The sequence below is a fragment of the Danio rerio genome, chromosome 2 (assembly GCF_049306965.1).
Source record: "Danio rerio strain Tuebingen ecotype United States chromosome 2, GRCz12tu, whole genome shotgun sequence".
NCBI lineage: Eukaryota > Metazoa > Chordata > Actinopteri > Cypriniformes > Danionidae > Danio > Danio rerio.
The window spans coordinates 7,331,398-7,357,695 of record NC_133177.1 but is presented as its reverse complement, the minus strand read 5'-3'; the positions used below and the strand labels follow the sequence as shown (position 1 = coordinate 7,357,695).

The 26,298-nt window shown below is 35.6% G+C and overlaps 1 protein-coding gene and 1 long non-coding RNA gene across 4 annotated transcripts in view; one reads left to right on the top strand and one right to left on the bottom strand.

The window, feature by feature from the left end:
• The window catches only part of xpr1b (xenotropic and polytropic retrovirus receptor 1b), a 573,636-nt gene that overhangs the window by 533,669 nt on the left and 13,669 nt on the right, over positions 1–26,298 (bottom strand). For 2 of the 3 annotated variants that reach the window (XR_012387640.1, NM_001126390.1), the window contains exons 2-4: positions 25,050–25,101; positions 6,042–6,143; positions 1,528–1,748 (exon numbers count right to left, since the gene is read on the bottom strand). Coding sequence is in view for 1 of the 3 variants with exons in the window: in NM_001126390.1 (NP_001119862.1) it covers positions 1,528–1,748; positions 6,042–6,143; positions 25,050–25,101 (375 nt within the window). In the remaining 2 variants the exon portion in view is untranslated. Of the gene's footprint in view, positions 1–1,527; positions 1,749–5,855; positions 5,954–6,041; positions 6,144–25,049; positions 25,102–26,298 lie in introns of all 3 variants that reach the window. The other variant, XM_073917722.1, reaches the window with a different exon arrangement.
• On the top strand, positions 7,803–11,489 carry LOC141377742 (uncharacterized). Its single transcript, XR_012390541.1, has 3 exons — positions 7,803–9,677; positions 9,716–10,184; positions 10,234–11,489. It is a non-coding gene; the product is annotated as an uncharacterized lncRNA (long non-coding RNA).

Genomic DNA, 26,298 nt, shown 5'->3' with positions numbered 1-26,298 from the left:
GTGCACCCAACAAAAAATATAAACAACGTATTATATTCACAGATTCTATTATACATTTACACTCTAGTTACAACTAACAAATTAACAAAAATCTGCATGCGTTCACCGGCCCTGCACGCACTGCTTGACGTGAATGAGATGAACTGAATTAACAATAGTAACTGTGCTATTCTCACGGGTGCTGTCTGATATTGCACAGATGAAATTGACAATTTACTTATTATTTGCATACGTCATCTAATATATAACAGCCTTTTCATGAGCTGCAATATTAGTTTCATAAATAATAAATACTGCGTTTCGTGATTAATCATGATTATGTTAATTACGTTTCGTGATTAATCATGATTAATTACAAAAAAGTGTGATTATCAATAAATGAATAAAATATACAGCAAATGAGAAATTACAGAATCATGGAATGAAAATAGACATTATTTCTCAAAATTATAATAATTACAAGAATAATAAGTGTAGATTATTTAAATAAGGCAAATTAGTTAATTAGCCATTTCCAATGGTGTAAAAATATTTTGCATCCAGTATATTTTGTTCTCTCAGAGTATATAGTAAGTTTAGCGTTTATTAAATGATTATTCATTTAATGTTTCTCTCGCAGGTGTGTGCGAGCAGTCAGCTGCGAAAAAGTAATGCGAAAACGCATACAAATAATGGCAATTTACTCGGACACGTGCACTCTTGTACTCATGTTTGTGTTTTCGTCTGTCTGCAGCGTGGTGTTTCATTCCCAGCGTCTCAATCCAGTTGGCTTCGGTTTTGGTGGGCGCTGGGATGAAACATGCACGCTGCGTGTGTGAGCGCACGGTGAGTGTTTTCATTCATCGTGTGCTCGTGTCTTGCGTCTGTTGTCAAAGCACGTGGCTTTGTGTTTACATGGTGGTCACGTGCCTTTGTTGTGTGCTTCAGTGTCGTGCTTGTGTTGTCATGAAAATGCGGTTAATGAGTTCTCGCATTGGCTGCATGTTCTTGTCCTGTTTTATGTGAGCGCATGTCTTGTCTCTGCCATGCGCTCTCCCGTCTTTTGTCTAGTCCCACCCTCCTTGTTAACTCATTATTAGTTTGTCATGTTCACCTGTTTGTGTCAATTTACTTTTGCTTTATAATCCCCTCATGTTTTCTGTCCTGTGCCAGTTCATCGTTAATTTTTCCCTGTCCTGCTGAGTCCAGCCCTGCCTTGTCTTGCCCACCCAGTCAAGTTTGTTTGTCTATTTGTTTTATTAGTGTTTTTCCCACTCGGGGTTGTTTATTTTGCCTTTTATTTTATTTTGTTATAAATAAATACTTATTCACTCTGCACTTGGGTCCTCGACCCTTTTTTCCCCTCACCGTACCGTGACAGGCCCGCCGCCCAAGTTAAGTCCTTGTGTGAAAAGCACTGATAGGCTGCCTTTAAGGCTCAAATCTAAAACTAGTCACATGCATAATGTCAACACCAGAGCAATTATAAACAAGCACCAAGACTTGCATTATGAATGTTGTCTAAAAGTATTTTTTCTGTGTCCATACCTGGTAGTTCTGCAGCAGGATGAGGCTGAGGTAGAACTCACTGAAGGCCAGCTGCAGGTCTTTGATATTGCGATGTTTGCAGCGCTCCTGCTGCGACAGGTGGAAGACAGTGCGACGGTGGCGCAGACCTGCAGCTCGGCTGCTCTCCCGCTGCGCATCCAGAGAGGACTGCAGCTCATTCTGCAGCGTGGCGAAACGCCGCTGTGCTTCTGCAAGCTTCTCTGTGTCATGAAAGAAGGGAAACTGTCATTATGTGATGAAACAGGGCACATTTATACACTAAATTTAAGCAAGCTCCTGTTTTATTACAGCCCTTTGCATTTATTATTAGGGTTGTCCCGATCAGGTTTTTTTGCCCTTGAGTCTGAGTAATTTAATTTTGAGTATCTGCACATACTGAAACCTGATCTGATACTTCTATAAAGATAAAAAAAGAAGTGTTCATCGTTTTTTTTTTTATTCATCTTATTTTAACATTCAACAACTCTGTTAACAAACAGAGCACTTCTGTGAGGTAGCTTGAACAATCAATTAATAAAAAAACATAAATTCTTCACTTTTGGACTTTAGTCCAAAAGTAAATATAAAAAAAAATCTAACATAAGAACAAACCTCAACTTAAAATACCCAGCAGGAAATCCCAAGTTTACAAATCTTACAGTTGCATCAAAAATCTTACATGTTGTCATCATCAACTTTAAAATACCTCCAGACCACAGACATACTCGCGCTTTCTGCTTCAAGCTGCTTCCATGGTCTACTTTGCCGGCATTTAACCAATAGCGTCTCTGCAACAAAGTGATGTCATGCCACACACGTTGCTGTTTCTGTTTGACTTCAAGAAAGAGGCCTAACTCTGTGCCACCGCACAACTTTAGATGTAGAGTATATTTGTATACATACAGTTGAAGTCAGAATTATTAGCCCCCCTGGTAATTTTTTTTCCCCAATTTCTATTTAACGGAGAGAAGTTTTTTTTTTTCCAACACATTTCTAAAAATAATAGTTATAATAACTCATCTTTAATAATTTATTTATTTTATCTTTGCCATGATGACAGTAAATAATATTTGACCAGATATTTTTCAAGACACTTCTACGTAGCTAAACTTGACATTTAAAGGCTTAACTAGGTTAATTAGGTTAACTAGGCAGGTTAGATTAATTAAGCAAGTTATTGTATACCGATGGTTTGCTCTGTAGACTACTGAAAAAAAAAATAGCTTAAAGGGGCTAATAATTTTGTTTAAAAAATTAAACACTGCTTTAATTCAAGCCGAAATAAAACAAATAAGACTTTCTCCAGAAGAAAAAAATATCATCAAACATACTGTAAAAGTTTCCTTGTCCTGTTAAACATAATTTGGAAAATATTTAAAAAAAAATAGATATAAATAAATAAAAATAAAAATCAGGGGGGGGCTAATAATTCTGACTTCAACTGTATATATCTCTCTCGAGTCTGAAAGCTTGTGATAGGGCCCGATTTCCAATCCTGTGATCGGATCTGGACATCAAAATCATATCAAAGATCGACTGCAGGTTAGGGCTGGGCGATATGGGCAAAAAATTATATCTATACATTATTAGGAGTAATGACGGTATACAATATATATTCGGTATTTCCCATAAATGGTTACTTGAGAGTCAAAGCTTTTATTAAAACTTTATTAAACTTTTTTTTTTTTTAGCAAAATATGATTCAAAACACAGGGGTTTCCCTCCCTGTCTCCAAACAAACAGCAGCACAAAAAATAACAGCTGCACAAAATCTTTGATAAATTAAATACAGCAAAGGGTTTTCTCCTGCTTAAAACTATAAGTTGCGCAACATTTCAAATAAAAAAAAGTATTTGACAAATAAATACAGTAGAGGTTTTTTTTTCCCTGCTTAACACTATAGACAGCACTACTGTGCTGCTGTGCAAATAACAAAGTAAACAGAACCATAGAAAATGGTTACATTGTCAGAAGCAAAAATGAACACACTTAAAAAGCAACACAACAAAAAGTATTGCAGGATTGAAAAGAACCACATTGAATGTAAATATGAAACATGCAGTATTTTGTCACAGTGACAGTGTTGTTATAAGTAATCCTAAATACGTAGAACAATTGTGTGATTTATAAACGACAATCAAATCAGCTGCATATGTTTTTTTAGTTACACATTTACATGTATCGTCACTTCGGTATTATAAGGTTCTATCTGCATTCTGAATGATTTTGAGATATTGAGCTTCAAAGTTTTTGCATTCAATAGCAAAAATTATGCCTGTAACACTTGTTTTTTTAAATAAAAAGTCTTAAAATGTAAACAACTTACAAAAAACATCCTATAATGTAAATAAGTTGTCAGAATATGTCAATAACACAATTTTGACAAAAATGTCAGATTAGAACCTTATAATTTTAAGGTGTACAATTATTAAACAGTGCACATATCAAAGATATCTAAAGATAAGACTTTCACTCCATGTAGAATATCCTACACCTTTTCTTTTGTTTTGACTAAACTTGTTTTACTAAATATTAAACAAGGAGATGAAAACGAATAGACTATGCAGGATATGAGAAGCAACAAAGTTGTTTCAGAGTACCATGATGAAATGCTGGTTAAGCATATAAATATAAACAGTCATTACTGCAAACAATCATTTTACTAGCATAATTTACTATTAGCGCTTAGCGAATGGTTCACAGGTTTAAATAAAAACGTAGTTATATCGCGCCACATGCGACTTATAACGCGACACAGGCACACTTCGGGTAAAAGATGCTTCCAGAGAGCTTTGCTTCGGGGCAGATGTTTTAGTTTATGGCTGCGAAGTCTTCGTGGCTGAAGTTGTAGCAGGACGCCCCGCAGATGGTTTGTTTTTGCTGCTCATCACAAGTTTTAAATTAAAAAACCATCTCCAGATAAGTGGACCAATGTTTTTTTTTTTTTGTCACTGACCAGTACGTTTTCTGTATTGACACTGCGTGTTCCTCCATGTCGCGTGTAGTAATGGGTCGTTCTTGAACGATTCGTTCATTTCTAACAAATCTTTTATATGACTCAGGGAGTGAATCATACATTTGCACATGCGCACATTTGTGCAAGTGGAGCTTGCGTGCTAACTTGCAGTGGTCTGTTTTGCGCAGAATGCACACGTGTGGCCTCAAACCATATTGATATGAAAGATATTGGATAATTCCGCATCGTGATGGGGAATTATATCAATACATCCCCAGAACTCGAAATACCGCCCAGCCCTACTGCAGGAGGTAGATCCTTTTCTTTTCTGGCACCTAAAATGTGGACCAGTCGTACCGTGTGTTCACTCCTCCACCGGCGAGAGCATCATAGATCACCTGCCAATGAAACTGTGCTTTCACAACACCCCAGCAGGCGAGAGCTTCGCCGCCGACTGATCCAATATGTTTACATGTTTTGTAACAAAATAAACTGATTAAAAGTGTTTGTGTAGTTCATGTTTAAGTGCTAATCTAATTTCAACATGGAGTTTATAGAAGACGCTTTGGTCTTCACATTACGCCACATCACATCATGTTTCACGTGTCCTCCGTTCTTGCGGTCTTGAGTTTTGGAACTGAACTTTGACGGTTGATGATGGTGTTACATGAGAACACAAGCAAGCAATGCATATTGGGAAAAAGCCGACAACCTTAACCAACACAACATGTGAATCAAGAATCCCAAACACAAAACACTAGTCAACAGGCTAGAGTGTAAAAATATAAAGTATAATACTTTGATTTATGCAAATGTTCTCCAAATATCATAAACAAGGTATGCTTTGAACCCACAGCACATGTAATTCCAGCAAACACCTCCATTATGGCTTACTGCACTTGAACAAAACTGCTGAAACACTCCAAGTACAAATTTCTGGCTGGATCAGGCGGTGACAATTCCTTTAACTATCCCTAAACAAGAGCAAAAAGTCTTGCAAAGCCGTGTGCAACTCTCTTGTGCAGATGTACAGAAACGTGCTGATGTGGGGTCATTGGCTTCTAAAAAAAGTAAGAGAGTAAGAGAGTTGTGGTGTGCTGAATCACTCACAGATGTCTGTGCAAAATGCTTCTAAAATATACATTTTAGGTCGCAAAATATTACGTTTCAGGCAGCATATGCAAACAAAATGATGGCAATCTCAAGCCATGCCTTGTGAAAGCAAAGCAAGATAATGAATGAAACTTCTGAGAGCAAAATAATTGATTTGCAGGTCTAAAAAGCACCAATGTGAACAGCGGGATTGACTGAAAGAGAAGACAGGTGGTTAATTGCAGGGGTACAATGAAATAACACTCTTTAATAAAACCACCTGGTTTAATGCCAGTCCCGGCTTGGACTCTGAAGCTTTAATGTCTGTTTTCATTCAAGTCAAATCTCTGTGTGATGGGTAATCCGTCAGTGTAAATACTAATAATGACAAGAAATGAAAACAGCAGGCATCAGAGACAAACCGTCAGCTTTGCTTCAAACACGTCTCATGATTACACTTTCTTACCAGAATAAAACGTGTTGATTTTGGCCAGCTCCTTCTCACACGTTTGGAAGAACTTCTCCTCAAACTTGGCATAGTATCTCTTGACGGTGTCTTCATCGGTGACTGAAAGCAAGAAACAAGTGTGAGAAAGTAATCCTGATTTAATGAAAACAAAAGCAGCAATGCTAGAAATTTCAAGGTTATTATTTAGGAAGTATTCTGTTAGCAGCCAGAGATGAGTAAATCCAAATATTGACGTAGCGAAAGGCTATAATGTATAATGTTATGTGGTTTGTTATGTGGTACTGTAGCAGTTAAGCAGATTCAACTAACCAGGTGGCAATTACATCTTATGCTTATGATGAACATCATAGGGATTTTATTGCAGGATAATATTATAATATACGTGTACCATTTGACAGCTGAAAGGAAATTGGTCACCCGGTTTTTCAAAAGGTTTAATCTGGATAAAATTGATGCAGATTAAGTAATCCTTTTTTTTTTTTTGCGATCCGTGATCACGGAATCCAGTTTACTTTTTGAGTCAGTTTTCAAGGCAACAACAGATTGGATCAATCTGATACGGATAGGTCTTTTTCAGGATCACTAAATCTGGATAACCAGTGCTCAAACAGGTTAGGAAATCACAATGTAGAACTAAAGATATGTAAAGAGCAACAAGTAGCCAGTGTGGGGTCAATATAACTTTATTTTTATTTGAAATGAAAACACACACATTTAAAAAAAAACTAAAAACAAGAAAAACCGCCCACCCCATCCTCTTCCAGCAGTCCGCTCATCTGAGACCTACAGCACAAGCACTGTACATGGAGGATATTTATAACAAGTTTCAAATATAGATGTATTGAATTAAAAAAATACTTGATGTCAAAAACTTTGTGAGGTGGATCTCAAGTCTGGCCTTGGTTTGTTGCAGTTTGGTCAGAATCATTTGTTCCTCTGCCAGATGAAGCTGTGCTTCTGACCAGTCAGTCTCATTTAGCAATTGTTCAAAGTGATTTAAAAAAAATCATTGATTGGCATTATTTGTTTGATGAATATATATATATATATATATATATATATATATATATATATATATATATATATATATATATATATATACAATTGACGTCAGAATTTTTAGCCCCGCTTTGATTTTAATTTTCTTTTTTTTTATATTTCCCAAATGATGCTTAACAGCGCAAGGAAATTTTCACAGTATGTCTGATAATATTTTTTCTCCTGGAGAAGGTCTTACTTGTTTTGTTTTGGCTAATATAAAAACAGTTTTTAATTTTTTAAACACCATTTTAGGGACAAAATGATTAGCCCCTTTAAGCTGTAGTTTTTCTCAATAATCTACAGAATAAACCATTATTATACAATAACTTGCCTAACTACCCTAACCTGCCTAGCTAACCTAATTAATCTAGTTAAGCCTTTAAATGTCACTTTAATCTGTATAAAAGTGTCTTAAAAATTATCTAGTAAAAATATTATTTACTGTCATCATGACAAATATAAAATAAATCAGTTATTAGAAATTAGTTATTAAAAAATGTGTTGAAATAATCGTCGCTTCGTTAAACAGAAATTGGGGAAATAATAAACAGGGGGGCTAATAATTCTGCTTTCAACTGTGTGTGTGTGTATATATCTATATATCTATATCTATATCTATATATCTATATCTATACATATATATATATATATATATATATATATATATATATATATATATATACATATATATATATATATATATATTTTTTTTTTTTTTGACAGCTGTTTGGGGGATTGTTTTATGAGGCCAAACTCTTTCTACTTTGCTATAAATTAAAGCCTACCTAATCACTGTAGCCTGACGGATGAACAAATATAATTGAAACCTTATGAATAAATAGGATATCTTGTAATAGACTGCATGATCCAAATACCGTATTATTTGATACATTTTTGTATCAAATTTTTGTATCATTTTTTTTGATACAAGTTTTCATTACATTTTGGCCATGAAATCCAAGCTGAATCCATCCTTCTAATGGGACCAGTTTAATCCAGATTTTTTGGATCAAAGTGATCCAAATCCTACAAAAAAGATCTGAAAACCCCAAACTAAAGTTTTGATCCGGATCAAAACCATGATTGGATTATGTGATCTAATCCATTTATGTAATCTGTTTTTTTCTTTTGAAAAACCCATTTTCAAGATTTGATCCAATGCGTTATCTAAAATCCTAGTGGATTACTTTTGAAAAATGGGGTCCTGAAGACTAAACAACTATTAGTAAATCAAATAAGGTCATCATCCAGGTTGTAAACATCATAATGGAAACTACTGAGGCTGCAAGCAAGTAATATTAAGTTAACTCTACAATTTGTTTTTAAGTTTAGTTTTTTTTTCAAATAAATGTGTCCTTGCTGGATAAAAGTGTTAATTTCAATCAAAAATTATTAATAAAATAATACAAATTAATGGACAAAAAATGTTAAATCAATAATCAAACTAAAACTAACCACAAACTTTAAGTTTATAAAAGAAAAAAAAGGTAGCATACAGGTTTGAAACGTCTTGATGTCAAGCACATGACAGAATTTTCATTGTAGTAGTTGAAGTACCACTTTAAGCAATCCCTGTATAATTATTCTACGTCATGTCTTTCGAAGATCCTTAGTCTGAGAAGCAAGAGTCAAGGCTAATTAACTCAACTAGGTGTTAAATCACAATAATCATAACAGTTCATGGGTCATGACTTCAAACATTTGCAGTTAGAGGGCATGTGACGTTTCTGTTGACTGTAAATACTTCTGACACCATGGAGACGTCACTTCATGATATTCCCCTCCGAGGGACAAACTACAGATTGCAGTGACAGTCAGTCTGGCTGATACTGTCCAGACACACAGACAATGAATCATTATCTTGGGGCTCTCAGACTAGGAAAAATGACTCACGGCTTGAAATAAAATATCATTTTATTCTAAGAACATTTTAAGTACATTGTCTCCTAAAGTGGGTGTTTCATATCGGCGTACAGCTGCGTTTCAAGCGTGACTCTTGAGCAGTTCCAGCGTTATGGATGTGACATTTGCAGTAAAAACTTCAAACATAAATTCACTGAGAAAGTATACAGTACGTTAACATTATATTGGAATATCTGATAACATTTTCCAAAACTACTAACCGCAGAGTTAAAGGATCAGGAAAATATCGATATAGTTTAAGTATAGTTTGTGTGCTGTTGGGGATGTTTTCATCCACTCTGGGGTGATTTTGAGTCTTGATTTGGTCGTAACTTTTCTGTGTTTCAGCTAGCAGAATGATGTTTGGTGACAAATCTTGTTTTGACACATATTTGAGAAAATGCTTTGAAGTTTTTAAAAACTCAACAATACGCTCTGGGAAAATTTACTACCCTTTTGTTATGTTCAGGAGGAAAATGCATCAGATAAATATTTCTTTCAATTTTTCAGTCTTTCTGTCAAAAAAAAAATCTGTTAATCAACCTCAGTCCTGATCAAAACTACTAAATTGTTTAGAACATTACAGGATTTTAACTCTTTAATCGGCAAATTTACAAATGATGTCACTGATTTGGTGAAAAAAACCCCATAAAAACTAATTACAGATTAGATTTTTTACCTTTTATTACAGTCTTGGACATGTGAAGGGTTAGTAACGGGTGTAACAGATCGTGTTTGATCTGTGATTCGTACGGATAACAACACAGTTCGGAACGCACGTGACCCGTGGATTAATAATGTATTTTGAACTTGTATGTTAATCCAACATTTAAAACAATTGCAGACAGATCACATCTCGCGTCATTCAAAGTTAACAACTTTGCCGTTAACATACTTTACATAATTTACTGTTAAATAACAGAGGTTGAATTACAGAAATTTACAAGAGATTTTAATTAAAGAAAATTTCTGTAATTTAACGTCCATTACTTTACAATAATTTTCTGTAATTTAACGTCCATTACTTTACAATAAATTTCTTTAATTTGATAGCTGTTATTTTTCATTTTTTTCGCGTGTAAAGCCACGTTGAAAACGCGACACGTGCTGCTGCTTTGTTTACGGAACTCCTAGGAGGAGCGTAATGTGTGTGTGTGTTGTGTCCTCTGAGGAGGAGGGTAATGTGTGTGTGTGTGTGTGTGTGTGTGTGTGTGTGTATGCGTGTGTGAAAAGAGCAGGTAGAGAGTGACAAGAGATTTCCTCGCCAGTTTTTGCTCAATAAAATAGTTAGTCGTCGGTATTTTCAAGTCCATGGTCTGTATTTACATTCACCCACTGGCAGCCAAAATCCACACCTTACACTATCGAGCGTGTATGCACTGTAACTACTTTTATATTGTTGATTAGCTGCTGGACATTTCACTCTGTCTCGTGCTGAAGACAGTCAGTGTCGACCAATCGCAGCAGGCTGTCATCGGTCCAATCAGCGCAGATTAGCTTTGCGCTAAGGAGGGGTTTGGGAACAAATGAATCACTGGACGATTCATATGGGAGACGCTGGTATAATTAGGTAAAAATAAATGCAGATTATAAAACCATGAAAGTGTTTTTTGACCTTGCATGCATATTAGGCTGTTGTTGGAGACCCTTAAAACCAAAATATGACCCTATTTCATGTATAATAGGGGCTCTTTAAAATTACAGATTTCTTTGCAGTGTATAGTAAGCATCTAGATTTTTTTTTCAGATATTTAAATTGAAAACACGACAAAACTACAAAGTTATTTTATTTTATTACTATTATTATTATTATTATAACAGCTCAGAGATGTTTAAGGACAACATGTTTGTGCACTTTCTAAAGATTTTAGTTCTGTTTTTGAATAAAGGGTTGAAAATGAATGCTTTTTTTATCCGATTCATTGATTATTTGAAAAAATATTCAACAGATTAAACGATTATTAAAAGAATTATTAGTTGCAGCCCTAGTTTGAAAACACTGATGGACACATTTGAAGTATTTTTGCAGTACTGTAAAAAACACAAGCCTACACAAAACTTTGGTATTTTGGTGAAAACTTTTTTTTTTTCATGGCAAGGTTAACATTTGCATGGAATTGCTCTCTACAAACATGATAAAAACCTTTACATGTGTGTGAAATCCACAGTTTACATTATTACTCATATTTCTTTTGGCTAAGCTCATGCACTGTGTGGTCTGCATGTGGTTGAAAAACACTGTTATGTGACGAAAGCAAAACATGACTTCCAGTTGTGCTTCTTGAAACACTACACTCACAAAACAGCCCAAAACGCTTGCGCAACACTGTTTGACCGACTCAGCTCACAAATTAGCTACATGTTTCAATCTGCCCTGGATCATTATTGTGCAAATTCTATTAGGGAGATAAGATTTAAACAGCAACTACTTCCTTGATCAAAGTACTAAACAACAGCTGCCACCAACAGAGCGTTCCCTCTTGGGTCAAACATCTCTCTGAGCAAGCGACCCACTTATCATATGATACTTTATCAGTTACTATAAAACCCTGAAGTAAACCATGAAGGAAAATCTTTTTTGGGTATGGTGTCCTTATGAAGTTCAGCGAGTTCATTACTGCACGGTTTTGAATATCCAGTTTGAGCAGCACATGTTCATTACAAATATGTGCCTTGGCCTACATATTTTGACAAAACTAAACATACATTGCCTCGGGTATGTTTTGTTGCACGTTTCATAAGATAACAATACATTTCATGAGATAACAAATCTCCTAGAGGGCAATGTTTACATTTTTGAAAATCTGAATTATGTTACTTGGGGTATATTTTGATGTATGTTTCAGATGACAAATCCACTAGAAGGCACATTTGCACGTTTTTTACACATTCACATCAGAACTGTGATAATTATGCTATGATTTGTTGCACGTTTTAGATGAAAAATCCACTAAAGGGCACTGTTTATGTTTTTGCTAATCTGAAATATGTAACAGGGTGCATTTTATTGTATGTTTCAGATGACAAATCCACTAGGGGGCACTGTTTACATTTTTGCAAATCTGAAATATGTTACTTGGGGTATATTTTGATGTATGTTTCAGATGACAAATCCACTAGAAGGCACATTTACACGTTTTTTACACATTCACATCAGAACTGTGATAATTATGCTATGATTTGTTGCACGTTTTAGATGAAAAATCCACTAAAGGGCACTGTTTATGTTTTTGCTAATCTGAAATATGTAACAGGGTGCATTTTATTGTATGTTTCAGATGACAAATCCACTAGGGGGCACTGTTTACATTTTTGCAAATCTGAAATATGTTACTTGGGGTGCATTTTATTGTATGTTTCAGATGACAAATCCACTAGGGGGCACTGTTTACATTTTTGCAAATCTGAAATATGTTACTTGGGGTATATTTTGATGTATGTTTCAGATGATAAATCCACTAGAAGGCACATTTACACGTTTTTTACACATTCACATCAGAACTGTGATAATTATGCTATGATTTGTTGCACGTTTTAGATGACAAATCCACTAGAGGGCACCGTTTATGTTTTTGCTAATCTGAAATATGTAACAGGGTGCATTTTATTGTATGTTTCAGATGACAAATCCACTAGGGGGCACTGTTTACATTTTTGCAAATATAAAATATGATACTTAGGATATGTTTTGTTGCACATTTCAGATGAGCATGGATTAGTTTATGTTTCTGTCAATCTGAAATATGTTACTTATGGTTTGGTTTGTTGTGTGTTTCAGATGACAAATCCACTAAAGGGCATTGTTTACATTTTTGCAAATCTGAAATATGATACTTCAGGTATGTTTTTTTTTGCACATTTTAGATGACAAATCTACTGGATGGCGCCGTTTACAATTTAGGAAATTTGAAATATGTTACTTAGGCTATGTCTTGTTGTTTCAGATGACAAATTTTAATTTTTTGTGAATCTAAAATATCATACGTGGGGTACGTTTTGTTATCTATTTCAGATGAGCATGGATTTGTTTACGTTTTTGTGAAACTTAAATATGTTGTTTATGTTACATTTTGTTCTATGTTTCAGATGACAAATCCACTAGAGGGCGACGTTTACAGTTTTGTAAATCTGAAATATGTTACTTCGGATACATTTTGCTGTATGTTTCAAATACAAATGCATTAGAGGGCGGCATTTGCATTTAGTAAATCTGCAATTTAGTGCGTTTATGTAACGAGTATGTCTCCAATATTTAATTAGACTTAATGGGAATATTTATATATCTCTCCAATAGACCTACAGAGCGGTCTTAATGCATCCTGAAGTATAGTGAAACGGCTATAAACTCCAGCAAGATAAAGTCATTATATGCAGAGCCATAGGCCTTTATCTATTCGCTTGTTAAGTGTGACATCACGTGAAGCGGCTTCCGGGTCCAGGCGCTCTATTCAACTGAATGGGGAGACTCATGAAATGGTAAAGATAAACGTTTACAAAGCGATTTAATACTTTCGAAAATCACGATGGCAGTATATATGTCCATGTCTAATATCCGAAGGCCAGAAAGTGATAAATTTTTTATAAATTGTAAATTTTTTGGTATTTGTTATGCAGCAAGCCCAGAGATTGTTGTGTACACTATGACTTTATGTAAAATTAACTTTCATGTGTGATAGGAATAAAACGTGATCATAAACGAATGGTTTCTCCACTCAAATGAATGGCAGCTTGGACCCGGAAACAGTATACATACGTCACAAACACGTCACCACATAACAAGCGGATAAACTATAATTATGGAAGCTGTGTTTATCTCAACTGAAAACTACGCCTTGTTTGCTGGCCTCACATATCATGCACCTATCAGTCAGTCAGTCGGTAAGCACGTAACCTTAAAGGGTTAATTAAATAACGCACAGCACTACTACGGTTACAGAAAATTTTGCGCTGTTATAATTTACTTACCTATTAATATGTTTTGGTGCGATTATAACCCGCTATTAAAAGAAACAAACAACGACTGAATGTTTTGAATGAGAAGCTGTAATGTAACCGTGGTGGGATAAATTTTGGTGTGGCGCCCTGCCATGGAAGAATGAATGTAGCGAAAACCATGCATTGTTTTATGTTACGTGTTGTTGTACGCTTCAGATGACAAATCTACTAGATTGCGCCGTTTACAGTTTAGTCAACCTGAAATATTTATACTTAAGGTACATTTTGCTGTACAGTATGTTTCATATACAAATCCATTATAGGGCATCATTTACATTTTGTAAATCTAAAATATGTTACTTAAGGCTCATTTTTTGATGTTTCAGATGACAAATCTACTAGAGGGCGCTGTTTACATTTTTGCAAATCTGAAATATGTTACTTAGGGTATGTCTAGTATGTTTTAGATGACAAATCCACTAGAGGATGCCGTATATATTTTTTGTGTAAATCTGAAATTTGATTTGTTTACGCTTTTGTGAAACTTAAATATGTTGTTCATGTCACATTTTGTTGTATGTTTCAGATGACAAATCTACTAGAGGGCGCTGTTTACATTTTTGCAAATCTGAAATATGTTACTTAGGGTATGTCTAGTATGTTTTAGATGACAAATCCACTAGAGGATGCCGTATATATTTTTTGTGTAAATCTGAAATTTGATTTGTTTACGCTTTTGTTAAACTTAAATATGTTGTTCATGTCACATTTTGTTGTATGTTTCAGATGACAAATAAACTAGAGGGCTCCGTTTACATTTTTGCAAATCTGAAATATGTTACTTAGGATAGGTTTTACTGCATGTTTCAGAAACAAATACATTAAAGGGTGACACTTACATTTCTGTAAATCTGAAATATGTTACTTAAGGTACGTTTTGTTGCAGGTTTCAGATGACAAATCCACCAGAGGGCACCATTTACATTTTTGCAAACCTGAAATATCCTACTCAAGGTATGTTTAAGACACAAGTCTTTTGAAACGAAGGATTTATATTTATATGTATATTGTGGAATTATAATGACAGGTTTAGCATTTTTATACATTATGTAGGCATGAGACATTTTCATAGCATGATAATTACTTAATCTTCTATCATGCTTCTATCATGCATGGGCAATAACCCAGTGGTACTTCAAAACAAGTTTTTTTCTACATGTATAGCAAATTACAGTGTCACATATATGCAGTGCTGTACATTGGATTCATTATCCAATAGATAAAGTGTGCTTTATATTTTTGCTGGAACATTCTGCCTAATCAGCCAAAGACTTCAGTGCAAGTTATACACTCTTAGTCCCAAAAAGTTCCAACACACCAAAATAAATCTCTTAACTGCATTGTATCCATCTATACTTTGTTAAAATTTGTCTTTTTTTTTTGTTTATGGCACTTTCAAAGGTGACTAATCTAAATTCCTTCCACTGGCCTCAGCAGCAAAACAAGTGATTGGTTATTGTTGCGCAACAAGCATAGATTGAAATGTAACGCCATGACACTATTCATTAATTTACACACATTTAAATTCACGGTGAAAGCCTCTTTCTTCAACTTGAATTTGTTTTAAAGTGATTTAAATTTTGTTTTAAATAAAAAGGTTTTAAATAAAACTTTCTACAAACAGCTCGAGCCCTGTTTGCAGTGAAAGGGTTAAGAAGATTCGGGGTTCTTAACAATGCAAACTGTTTGATCTGATCTGATCTGATCCTGTGTTAATACTGGATTACGCAAGCTCTGCAGCAGGGAGTCCCTCGCTGTACTGGTTTAGGTAACCCTCCCCAGTGAGACTTTCAGCTAGGTCATTGTGTCTGGTCTGCTATGTAAACACACAGTTCAGTTTCACACAAGCTCAGCAGGGATGAACATACACAGCTCTCTCTTTAGCCGGAGCTCCTGGGAGAGATAATAAACTACAGAGTGCCTCTATACTTGAGAACTTGTGGAGCCAAATCTTCAAGGGAATGTGTAATGTTATAGAATGACTCTTTGTGTTTATTTCAACCTGTGACTTGCGACAGTTATGGACTTTGAGGCCTTCTGTACTTTTGACCAATGGCTGACTGATAGATCTGTCACCGGATCAGTCTTACTGACCGATAGCAGTATCTGCTTTGGTTAGGTCTGTGATTAGAATCACACAAAACTTAAAACCAGGTCTGCCTAATCAATAACATTTTCAAAACACAGTATTGACCACAAATGTCAGTATTGATAAGTAGGGAGTGTGTTCACTGTGGATGCAGATCATATAACGACTTCAGTACCGATTGGTACAGAAATTAAAAAAAAATCTATTTCCTGTTAACATTTAAGCGCATTCGTAGGGTGCTTTCACACTAGTACTTTTGGTCTGCACCCGGATTTGTTTAGCTACGTTTAGCTAGTGTCAATGCTGGCTTCGGAACTCATGAATCGTACTCGACTCCGCCTAGATGAGGTGGTTTGGGGTACGGTTAGTGCGAACTCTGGGACAGTTCAATTCTAAATTGTATGCAATCGTACCAAATAACAGACGTGAATCACCAACAATACAACAAACTGTAGTTGTCATAACATTCATTCGTGTGTGAGTGTCTGTGTATCACCTAACAATACCTTGGCCACAAGCGGGACTGACCCAGGGCAAACACAGTGATGATCTCTACTTGTCTCCCCCAAAATGACTTCTACAGACATTATGTTATATTTTGAACGATTTTAATGTAAAGCAAGTGGCTTTCTGTATTTTGGTGTAGGTAACACAATCAAAAGATTCAATAAAAGCAGAATGATATGCGGACATCTCCATTTTGTCGCTTTGCTTTCGTGGCGATAACCTAGCAAACAGCAGTTTAATGACGCAAGTAGGCATGGGACGATAATCGTTTTCAAGGTATACCACGGTTTGGAAAAGTCGAGGTTTTAAAACTATCAAAATTTCCTGCAATACCTTTCTTATTGCAGAATTGCATGATTTTTTAAATGTTTTTTTTTTTTTTTTTATGACAAAAAGATCTCCAGCAGAAAAGAATGTGTTTTAAATTGTAAAAAAAAATCTGTTTTTTAAACAAATAAAAACAAAATGAAGCAAAATTCAATAATTCATTTATCCTGACACATTTACTGCTCCAAAATATTCAAAATATTTCTCAAAAAGAAAATATTTTTGCTTTTTAACCAGACATTAGAAGAAATATTTTCGAGCAGTAATCACAATACCATGATATCGTGAAATCGTGATATTTTTATTAAAGGTTATCATACCATCAGAATCTTAAACCAGCCCATGTCTAGACACAAGCGAAGGAAAAAAGACGTTGTGAACACAAACTAGCCGAGAAGGTGGCAAGGGAGACAATAAAACTTGGGTTCGGTCCAAGCAACTGAACCAAGTGTGAAAGCACCCTTAAAAACCACTGGTTGGCCTTTGTATTTATGTGCTCAACAGATATGGCCGTGATTGGCCATGAAGGTCAATCACAGGTCAAACACAACGACCAATCAGACATGTTTGAGAACATGATCAAAAGCGCACAAATATTAGCAGGAAACAGACATGTTCGATCAATACATATGATAACCCTAATTAAAAAGATAAAAAAACTACATTTGGCTTAAATCTTTAATCCTAAACAATTGTTTTCAACATCGATAAAAATAAAAGTGGTTTATTTTCATGGTTTCCTTTTGAGACTTTTACTATAAGTACAACCATGTTAGCACTCATCATTAGCAGACTGTCTGCTCATACATCTTACTTATGATGATCCCATAACAAGCATTCTATAAGTAACTTTGCAAGTGTATCAACTTATTCTGCCGACAACAACAACCTAATGTACTGACAGCCAACTAATACTTTACTAAGACAAGTTAATTAACGTAGTTGCAGGGTCAACAAAATGTCTAAAAGCCACCAGGCGCGACGATGAAAATGGTATTGAAATACAGTTGAAGAATTATTAGCCCCTCTGTTTATTTTTTTACAATTCTAAAACTTAATAATTTGAATACCTCATTTCTAATAACTGATTTATTTTATCTTTACCATGATGAAAGCTAATAATATTTTACAAGACACTAGTATTCAGCTTAACTAGTATAACGCTTAACTAGGTCAATTAGGTTAACTAGGCAGCTTAGGGTAATTAGGCAAGTTATTGTATAATGATGGTTTGTTCTGTAGACTTTCAAAAAAAATACAGCTTAAAGGGGCTAATAATTTTGACCTTAAAATGTTTTTTAAAAAATTAAAAAACTGCTTTTATTCTAGCTGAAAAAAAAAAACCTAATAAGACTTTCGCCAGAAAAAAAAATATTATCGTTCCCACTTTATATTAAGTGTCCTTAACTACTATGTACTTACAACAAAAAATAAATACAATGTACTTACTGTGCTTATAATGTATTTGAGAACACTTGTGGTGCTTTTGAGTTGGGATAGAGGTTGGGTTATGGACAGGTTTGGTGGTATGGGTGGGTTTAAGGGTGGGTTAAGGTGTAAGGGATGGTCAACAGTGTATTTACAAATGTAGTTACAAAAGTTAATTACAGATGTAATTACATACATGTATTTAGTCAAGCATAAGTACACAGTAAATACATGTATTTACACAATAAGTACATTGTAAAAAAACTATTAATTCCTGTGTTAGTACATATTAGTTAAGGCCACTTAATATAAAGTGGGACCATATTATCAAACATACTGTGAAAATTTCCTTGCTCTGTTAAACATCATGTTGAAAATATTTAAAAAAAAGAAATAAAACTAAAAAAGGGGGCTAGTAATTCTGACTTCCGGAAAAAGCAGAACATAAAGCAGTACTAAAATGAAATCAAGTATAATGAAATCAGAGAAATGACACAGTTCTAGAGTGTTTGTTAAAAGAGCTATAAACTGTATAAAAATCTCTGTATATAAATCTATAAATCTCCATTAAGAAACGTAAGTACTTCAAGACAGTGAAGTACTATCAAGTAAAGATGGTCATAATCAGTAACGTATCCTTGTTGTACATGAAACACTTAAAATGATGGGTTTATGACTTCAAACACCTGCATCATCAGCCCTTTCTGATATCCGTCATCAAAAAAATCAGCACCTTATTAACAAAAACCCCTGGTCATGCAATTTCCCCTCAAAATCATAGCTGTACTTAAACAATACCATTAAGCACACTTATCACCACCCAGAAAAACCACAAGCTTTGACTGAAGATTATAGTTATTTCTGGATAATCATAACTACCATCATCCCACAGCTTAGAAAAACACTCGGTGTGCAGGTTTATGGCTCTTTGAGAGCTGTAGCACATTCTTGTAGGAAAAATGAGCATCTGGACACGTGTTGTGTGTGTGTGTGTGTGTGTGTTATAACCTTTGGATGCAAATCACTGCTTATCTGAGTGCTAGAACAGTCCTCCACTAGCTTCCAACCGCTATACATTGTGAGCCGAGCCCAGGAACTAACAGATAGCGTAACATTACAACCGAGACAAAGGTTTTCCTTATCAGTCATGTTTAGACATTATATCCCCACAGAGCTAAATTCTGCACAAACAATAACAAACTATGGCAAACGTGTTCACTGAGGTAACCTTACACTGATTTTTGGTCAGTTTTTGTCATTTGAAATTTTCGCCATTAAGAAGTGTTTGAATGCGGGTGTTCAGAATTATCAATACATACCAAGCTTCACCACCACAAAAAAAACGGGTTCTTGGTTTAAAAAGTTTTTTATTTTTTTTCGTCAGGGAAGAGGGGCAGAAAAGTTATGACACACTTGATGCAAGGTCTTTGACAATGTCTACACCAGTGGTTTTTAAACTATTTTCATCAAGCACCACCTCAGAAGAGATTTGTCTCTCCAAGTACCACTATAAAGAGCAGTACTGAAATACAGTAGCATTGTAGGCCTTTAGAAGCAGCTACAGCCCTGCACATTTCAAAATCAAGGCAGATTAGTTCCTATTATTAAGAATATTTATTATTGTCAGCCCCTTTAAACATAAACATTAACACTGTACTGTGCTTATTTGTAAAAAAACAAACAAGCAAACAGACAAATAAAAATAAAACATCAACGTTTAAATTAAAATATGATTTTAAAAGTTAAAAATGAAAGGTTATTGTTACTAAAAAGTAAAAAAAAATAAAACTTCTACTTAAACGTGAAGTATTAACATATTGTAGACAATTCATTAACACCTGGAAATGTTGCCTGGACCTTAGAAATATAGGCTATATTATATTCATATGTACATTTTTTTTATATAAATTTTGAAATATAAGTATCATGTACATATGACATATTTGATTTCTCCACATACCACTAAAAGGAAGCCCGCGTACCACAGTTTGAGAACCACTGGTCTACACTGTAAAATAAATCTGTAATTTTAAGGTTTATTTACGGCAGCTGGTGTGCTGGGAAAAAACATAAAATAACGGCCGTTAAATTACAGAAATTTAACGTAAAATAACAAACTTTAAATTACAGAAATTTATCAGAAATTTTTATTTTTTGAAATTTCTGTAATTTAAAGTCTGTTATTTTACAGTATATTTCTATAATTTAATAGCCGTTATTTTACTTTTTTTTCTGTCACCCCAGCTCCTGGAAATAAACTGTAAAATTACGGATGTTTTTTTTTACAGTGTATGATTTTCTCATGAGTAATGTGATATCGTTTCACTTATGGTCGTTTCCACTGTCAAAACGTACCAAAAAGCACCCACTTTTTGGGTACCCTTTTGGAGGGGTAACTAGGACAACAAAAAGGTACCAAAAGACGGAGCAAGACGCGCAGCTGAACGCTATTGGTTTACAGAGATATGTCACAAGCTCCCTCAGCTACAAGCAGAAGAAACAGTCATATAGACTCTTACAGTCTCCGATATGTTACCGATTAAAGAAAAACTAGACAGCATACATTTAGTCCTTATTTGAGTTCAAAAACAAAACGCAACAATCAGTGCAAACCTTTCATCTGTACCTTTACTCTTCACCAGCAAATGTAACCTCTGTTAGAAAGTAAGTCCGTCATTACGAGTTTATAATAGTCCAAATGGCGATGATAATAGTTAAACATGGCAGTTTGTTCATGTTTTAGGTTGCTGAAGGAATCATTTGCTCCTTTGTTTTTTTGCGATTCTCTCTCGCGTTTGTCCGTTTCTGAAAGGATCCGGTGTCGGGAGCACTTCAATAATCACGCGCACGTTATTATCAACTCAAGAAGTCCGTTATTTCAAATTTAGACGTGCTGCAACTGCAAGTGAGCTTTCTAGAAAAAGTGAAACAACTCGCTTTTGAAATGGTACCCTGCGGTTCACTCTTTGGTACCTCTGTGACCCATATCTGATTCATGTGTTTACACTTGCTATACAATTTACGATGTTGTGCAAGCATAAAGGCGGGTTCTAGCATCTGCGGCACACTAGTCACGATGGAAGAAACTGTCTTGCTTTGAGTTCTGTAAAGTATGCGAAGTTCGCCCAACTCTAAAATGATTTTGAGGCAGAGGAGGGTCATCATTGCAGCTTGCACCTTTAGCTTATATATGGTGTCTTCCACCATTCAGAGGAATTTGTAGGTACGAGAGAGATCTCAGGTCAGGTGGAAGCAAATTGTGGCGACTGACCACTTTATTCCTCCATGTTTCCTCTGTGTCTTCCTTCTATGTCATTAAACCACGGAGAAGTACGAAATTGTCACAAGTTTAATGACGTACAAAACAGAATGCCTCAATAAATCCGATCTGCCTGTTTACAAGATAGTAGCATTGTCACATCTGATTTATTTCCACATATGAAAGAGGCCTAAAAGCGATCTCTGAATAACCCAAGGCATGCGTTTTTTTCGTGTTTACACGGTCATAAAACCGATCCGATCTTTGTCAAATATGAGCAAAAAAAATCGGAATTGGGTCACATTTAACTGGCAGGGTAAACGGGGCCTTTGACAGTGGAAACTGTACCGTACCACTTAGTGGAAACCTGCCATCACTGGCCGCACCCACATTTATTGACAACCGTTATGACTGAAATGAAGTACAGTGCGTTTGCCACCAAGGCAACATGGGGTGCTGAAATATAGTTGGGGAATCAGGCAGTGGGCAGGTTATGAAGACCGAAACAAAGATAGACATTCCGACACTGAATGCACATTTTCAAAGTAGAATAAGTGACTTTAGCATTGTTTTTCAGATAAACAAATATATTCACTTAGCATGTTTCTTTAATATCTGCAAACATATTATGTATTTTTTATTCTTAAAGGTTCTGTGAAATGTTTTGAAAATTCGATGCTTGATGTAGTCTCAAACGAAACATGAGGAGACAAACTACAAGTCTTCTTGCCACAGAGAAGAGACAAACTACCAGCTTTACATGTTTATAATAGTTTCTTATGACCCAAACGCAAATTTCTTCACTGTGTATCCTAAAAACTAACAATATTAATAATAACAACATCTAAAAAACTTAATTTCATGGGACCTATAAGAAGAGTAAAACAAATGCTATACAGCGCCTTTAAGCAGGCCTTGCTTAGGGCTAAATTACTGACAAAAACACATGACAGCAGAACATTCTGTACCTGCTGAAACTGCACAAACTCAACCCAAAACAAAGCTTTTTTTCCTGAAAACATATTCATGATGTCAAACAATGAAGCTGTAGAGACAGTAACGGGTGTTTGTTTTGGTACAAACACACACACAGAGACACACAGAAAAAACTGCAAGCAAAGGAATTTCCGATCGTCACAGTTGACAGGTTGTATTAGGTGGTTAAAGTTTAATTAAGGCATGAAGTATGTAATATTACGCTAATATTAATACTGACACTAATTTTGCTGTGTGCTAATCGAATATAGGTTACACAAACACTGTGCTCTGCTGTTATATGACCTAACCATGACCTATTTTGAGGTTTACGATTGCTTTAGGCTTTTTAGGGTGCTTTCACATCTGTAGTTTGCTTCATTTGGTTAGGACCAAGGGTAATAAATGATACATTGTTGCATTTTCTGCCGTGTTTGGGTCGTTTTCACACCACACTGCTGGCTTTGGTCCGAACCAGTTGAAAAGAACCAAACTGCAGTCATCCGACAAAAACCACATCTCTCATTGGCCAGATGTTGTTGAACATAGTTCCTAAACTGCTTATCGATTGGTCAGAATTCATGAGCGGGAAAATGTCAATGAACTCCCGCAAGTAAACAAACTGGCAGACACAACATGTCACTTTTTACTATCGAGGGACGACCGCGCTGACTGATTGCATCCCTGCTTTAGACAAACTATACATTTTGATAATGAAGCGCGGCCACGGCCGGAAAACACTGTTTTAATGCATCGCACACCACTTCAGGAGGAGGCATGAATTAATTTAGCTAAACTGTGACATGCTCATCTTGCGGAAATATTACCAATGATCCATTAGGTAATGTTTCTCTCTCTCTCTCTCTCTCTCCCTCTCTCTCTCTCTCTGTTGGTAAAGTGCTGTCAACAAATATTTTTCCTCCATATCCCATAATGCACAGCGCATCGGGTTACGGCAGCTGAATTAGTCCAAAAGGCGCAGTACTTTTTAATTATGCCAAAATAAGTGTGTGTGTGGTCACTATTCAATATGATCAAATCAATCAAGGTGACAAACTCAAAAAACAGATTTACATTTCATTCAAACATACTGCATTTATAAGGCACATAAATTACTGTGTATATTCTCTGGTAACATATGTTAAGGCTTATGAAATAGATCTAGGGCAGGGGTTCCCAAACTTTTTCATTCTGGAACCCACCTAGGCAAGTAATTCAATCTCAAGACCCACCATGATATTTTAATATGGAAAAACGGGTAAAAAAATGTATCCATTCAAAGCAGTCACAAATTTTGGCTCCTGTGGTTCGTTCTTTCAGGTCTTCACAAAATAAAAAAATCCTCAACGATGTCAGTGGAGTCAATGTACCTGACATAAACCAGCAACTTTTTGCAACATATGTGCTTTCGTCAAGTTTTAGAGCAAATGCAGCACTACTGCGGATTTTTTCTCTTGTTTGTTTGAGTGTATCATAAGACATTTCCTCAGTACGCCGTTGTACTGTACTTTCAGAAATTAGAACTTTAGCTATCTTTACTGCAGCATCTTTACCCAGCATTTCCTCAAGGATGTCTATGCAGGCCGGCAGCAGAAGCTCTGCTCTCCTATGGTGTGTGGCTTTTTGGATTTTGCGATTCAATGTGCAAAAAATTAGATTTTAAGTTCTTTTTGTGGGATGCTGGCTGTAACTGTGATAAGTTTTTGTTGACAAAGATACTCTTCTTTTTTTAGAAGAGAATATGATCAACCTTTGTTGACATATGCAGAAGGTGCCGTTTAAGATTTAAGGGTTTCATGCTAGCACTTGCAAGCTATTCTAAGCATAAAAGACAATGCAGGACTTCCTCACCCTCTGGACCTCAGCCGGCAATAAAACCAAGATCGAAGTAAAACTGATCATATTTGCTGTGTGGCTCCTTTTTAGATTTGGTTTGATCTGAGGATGTCTCAGAATCTGTGATACCTTTAGCTTTAAAAACTTACAAACACTTCATGGCTGTGGTCATGAATGCTGCACGTTACTGACGTAGACACGTGACAGTTCAACACAAATGAATCAGACTCAGTCATTCAATGAATGCTGATTCAGACTGTTTTAGCTCATGTGTTTTAACCTAAATGAATCATTTAAAAAACAGAATTTTCTCTAAAGAGTCATTCGCTCATTATCGTACTGGTTTTAATTCACCGTAACGTAAATATAGGTGCAGCTAAGTGACGTTGCCGTCCCACCTTTCCAAACCCCCAGTTTGAAAACCCCTAATCTAGGGCACTCTTTAAAGGTGATTTGTCTTCTGTTCAAACTGTTTGTCTGGACAGAGGGAGATAGAAAGTCTTTATTTGTGTGATTCTGTTCGATGATCTAAATTTACACATTTTAACAATATGCTTATGGGCTAATTGCCATCGTTCAGTCATGTTGAGCACATATTATGCATGTTTGCACTGTTATAACAGACGTGAAACAATTATGTGTTTACCTTCAATCGATGGGGCCTGATCCTGGGCGGAATACAACATTTCTTTAAAAGCCTGTGGAGAAGAGAAGAATACAAAACATCATTTCCAGAGGTCAGACAACAGGCTTTCATATTACAAAGCAGCATGTGACTGGCACTGCGCCAGCGCTGACTGACAAGGGAACGACGGCCAGGATGCAGACAGAGTGTGACAGAAAGACGCGAGTTCTTGGGTACAGAAAAGGAAGTACTAAAACTAAAAGAATAATAGAGGAAATGGCTGTTTTTAACTAGGCCCAAATCTAGAATTGGATATCCCCTATGAAACACATAATGACCTTGAATCAGAAAAAAGGAGGACAAACCGTCTGGTTATAAAAGATACAAGTGAGAGAGATTTTGCAGCATTTCTGTACGGATACACTGATTGATTGGCTAAAGTTAATTTTAAATATGTGACTGGAAGTTGATCAAACATGCTTCAAACTAAAGTCTGGGCCAATATACGGTGTATATATTTTTTAGCTGGAATAGTATTGAGTCCATTTACAGGACGGTTACACAACTGTCCATTGTACAGTTCGAGAAAGAACAAAAAAAAAAAACATTTTAGGCTGCAGCTGCAGTCATGACATGATTATTTCCCTTGAAATTGCAGTCATAATAAGTAATGTTATTTAGTAATGTTGATGGTTTAGATAGCCTACTGTGAGTACACCCTTAATCATTTAATTAAGGGTGTACTCACAGTAGGCTATCTAAACCATGCCCAGGCACATTAGACCCCATTTCCTAATTTATTTGACAAGTGTGAGTGCTCTAATTCGGGCCCAAGCGCGATTCAGATTCTTGGCCCGGTTAGGTTCATCCATTATTGGTTCGGTTGGGCTTTGGCGTTTGTCTTGTGAGTACAAAGTATGCCTGAGCCCGAAACTGAAGACACAATGTCAATTTTAACAGACTGTTTCGTATGGATCTGTTCATTATTCTTACTTTTCAATAAACGCAAACTGTAATAGTTATTTAAAGATACAAATCCTTTGCTGCACGTCAGCTGAACCTTCAGCAAACCTTCTTATACCTGCAGCACGAAGACTTTATGAAAGTTTACGAGTACGGCTCGGCGATTAAAAGAAAAATAATCGAAATGGACATTAAGAACCTATAATCAATCTAATATTCCCAGGACCAATTTTTTTAAATTACTTTTCCTACTGTATGTTGAGTCATATGACCCTGCTCTTTTAAGCCTTTTTTAAAGACTGATTTA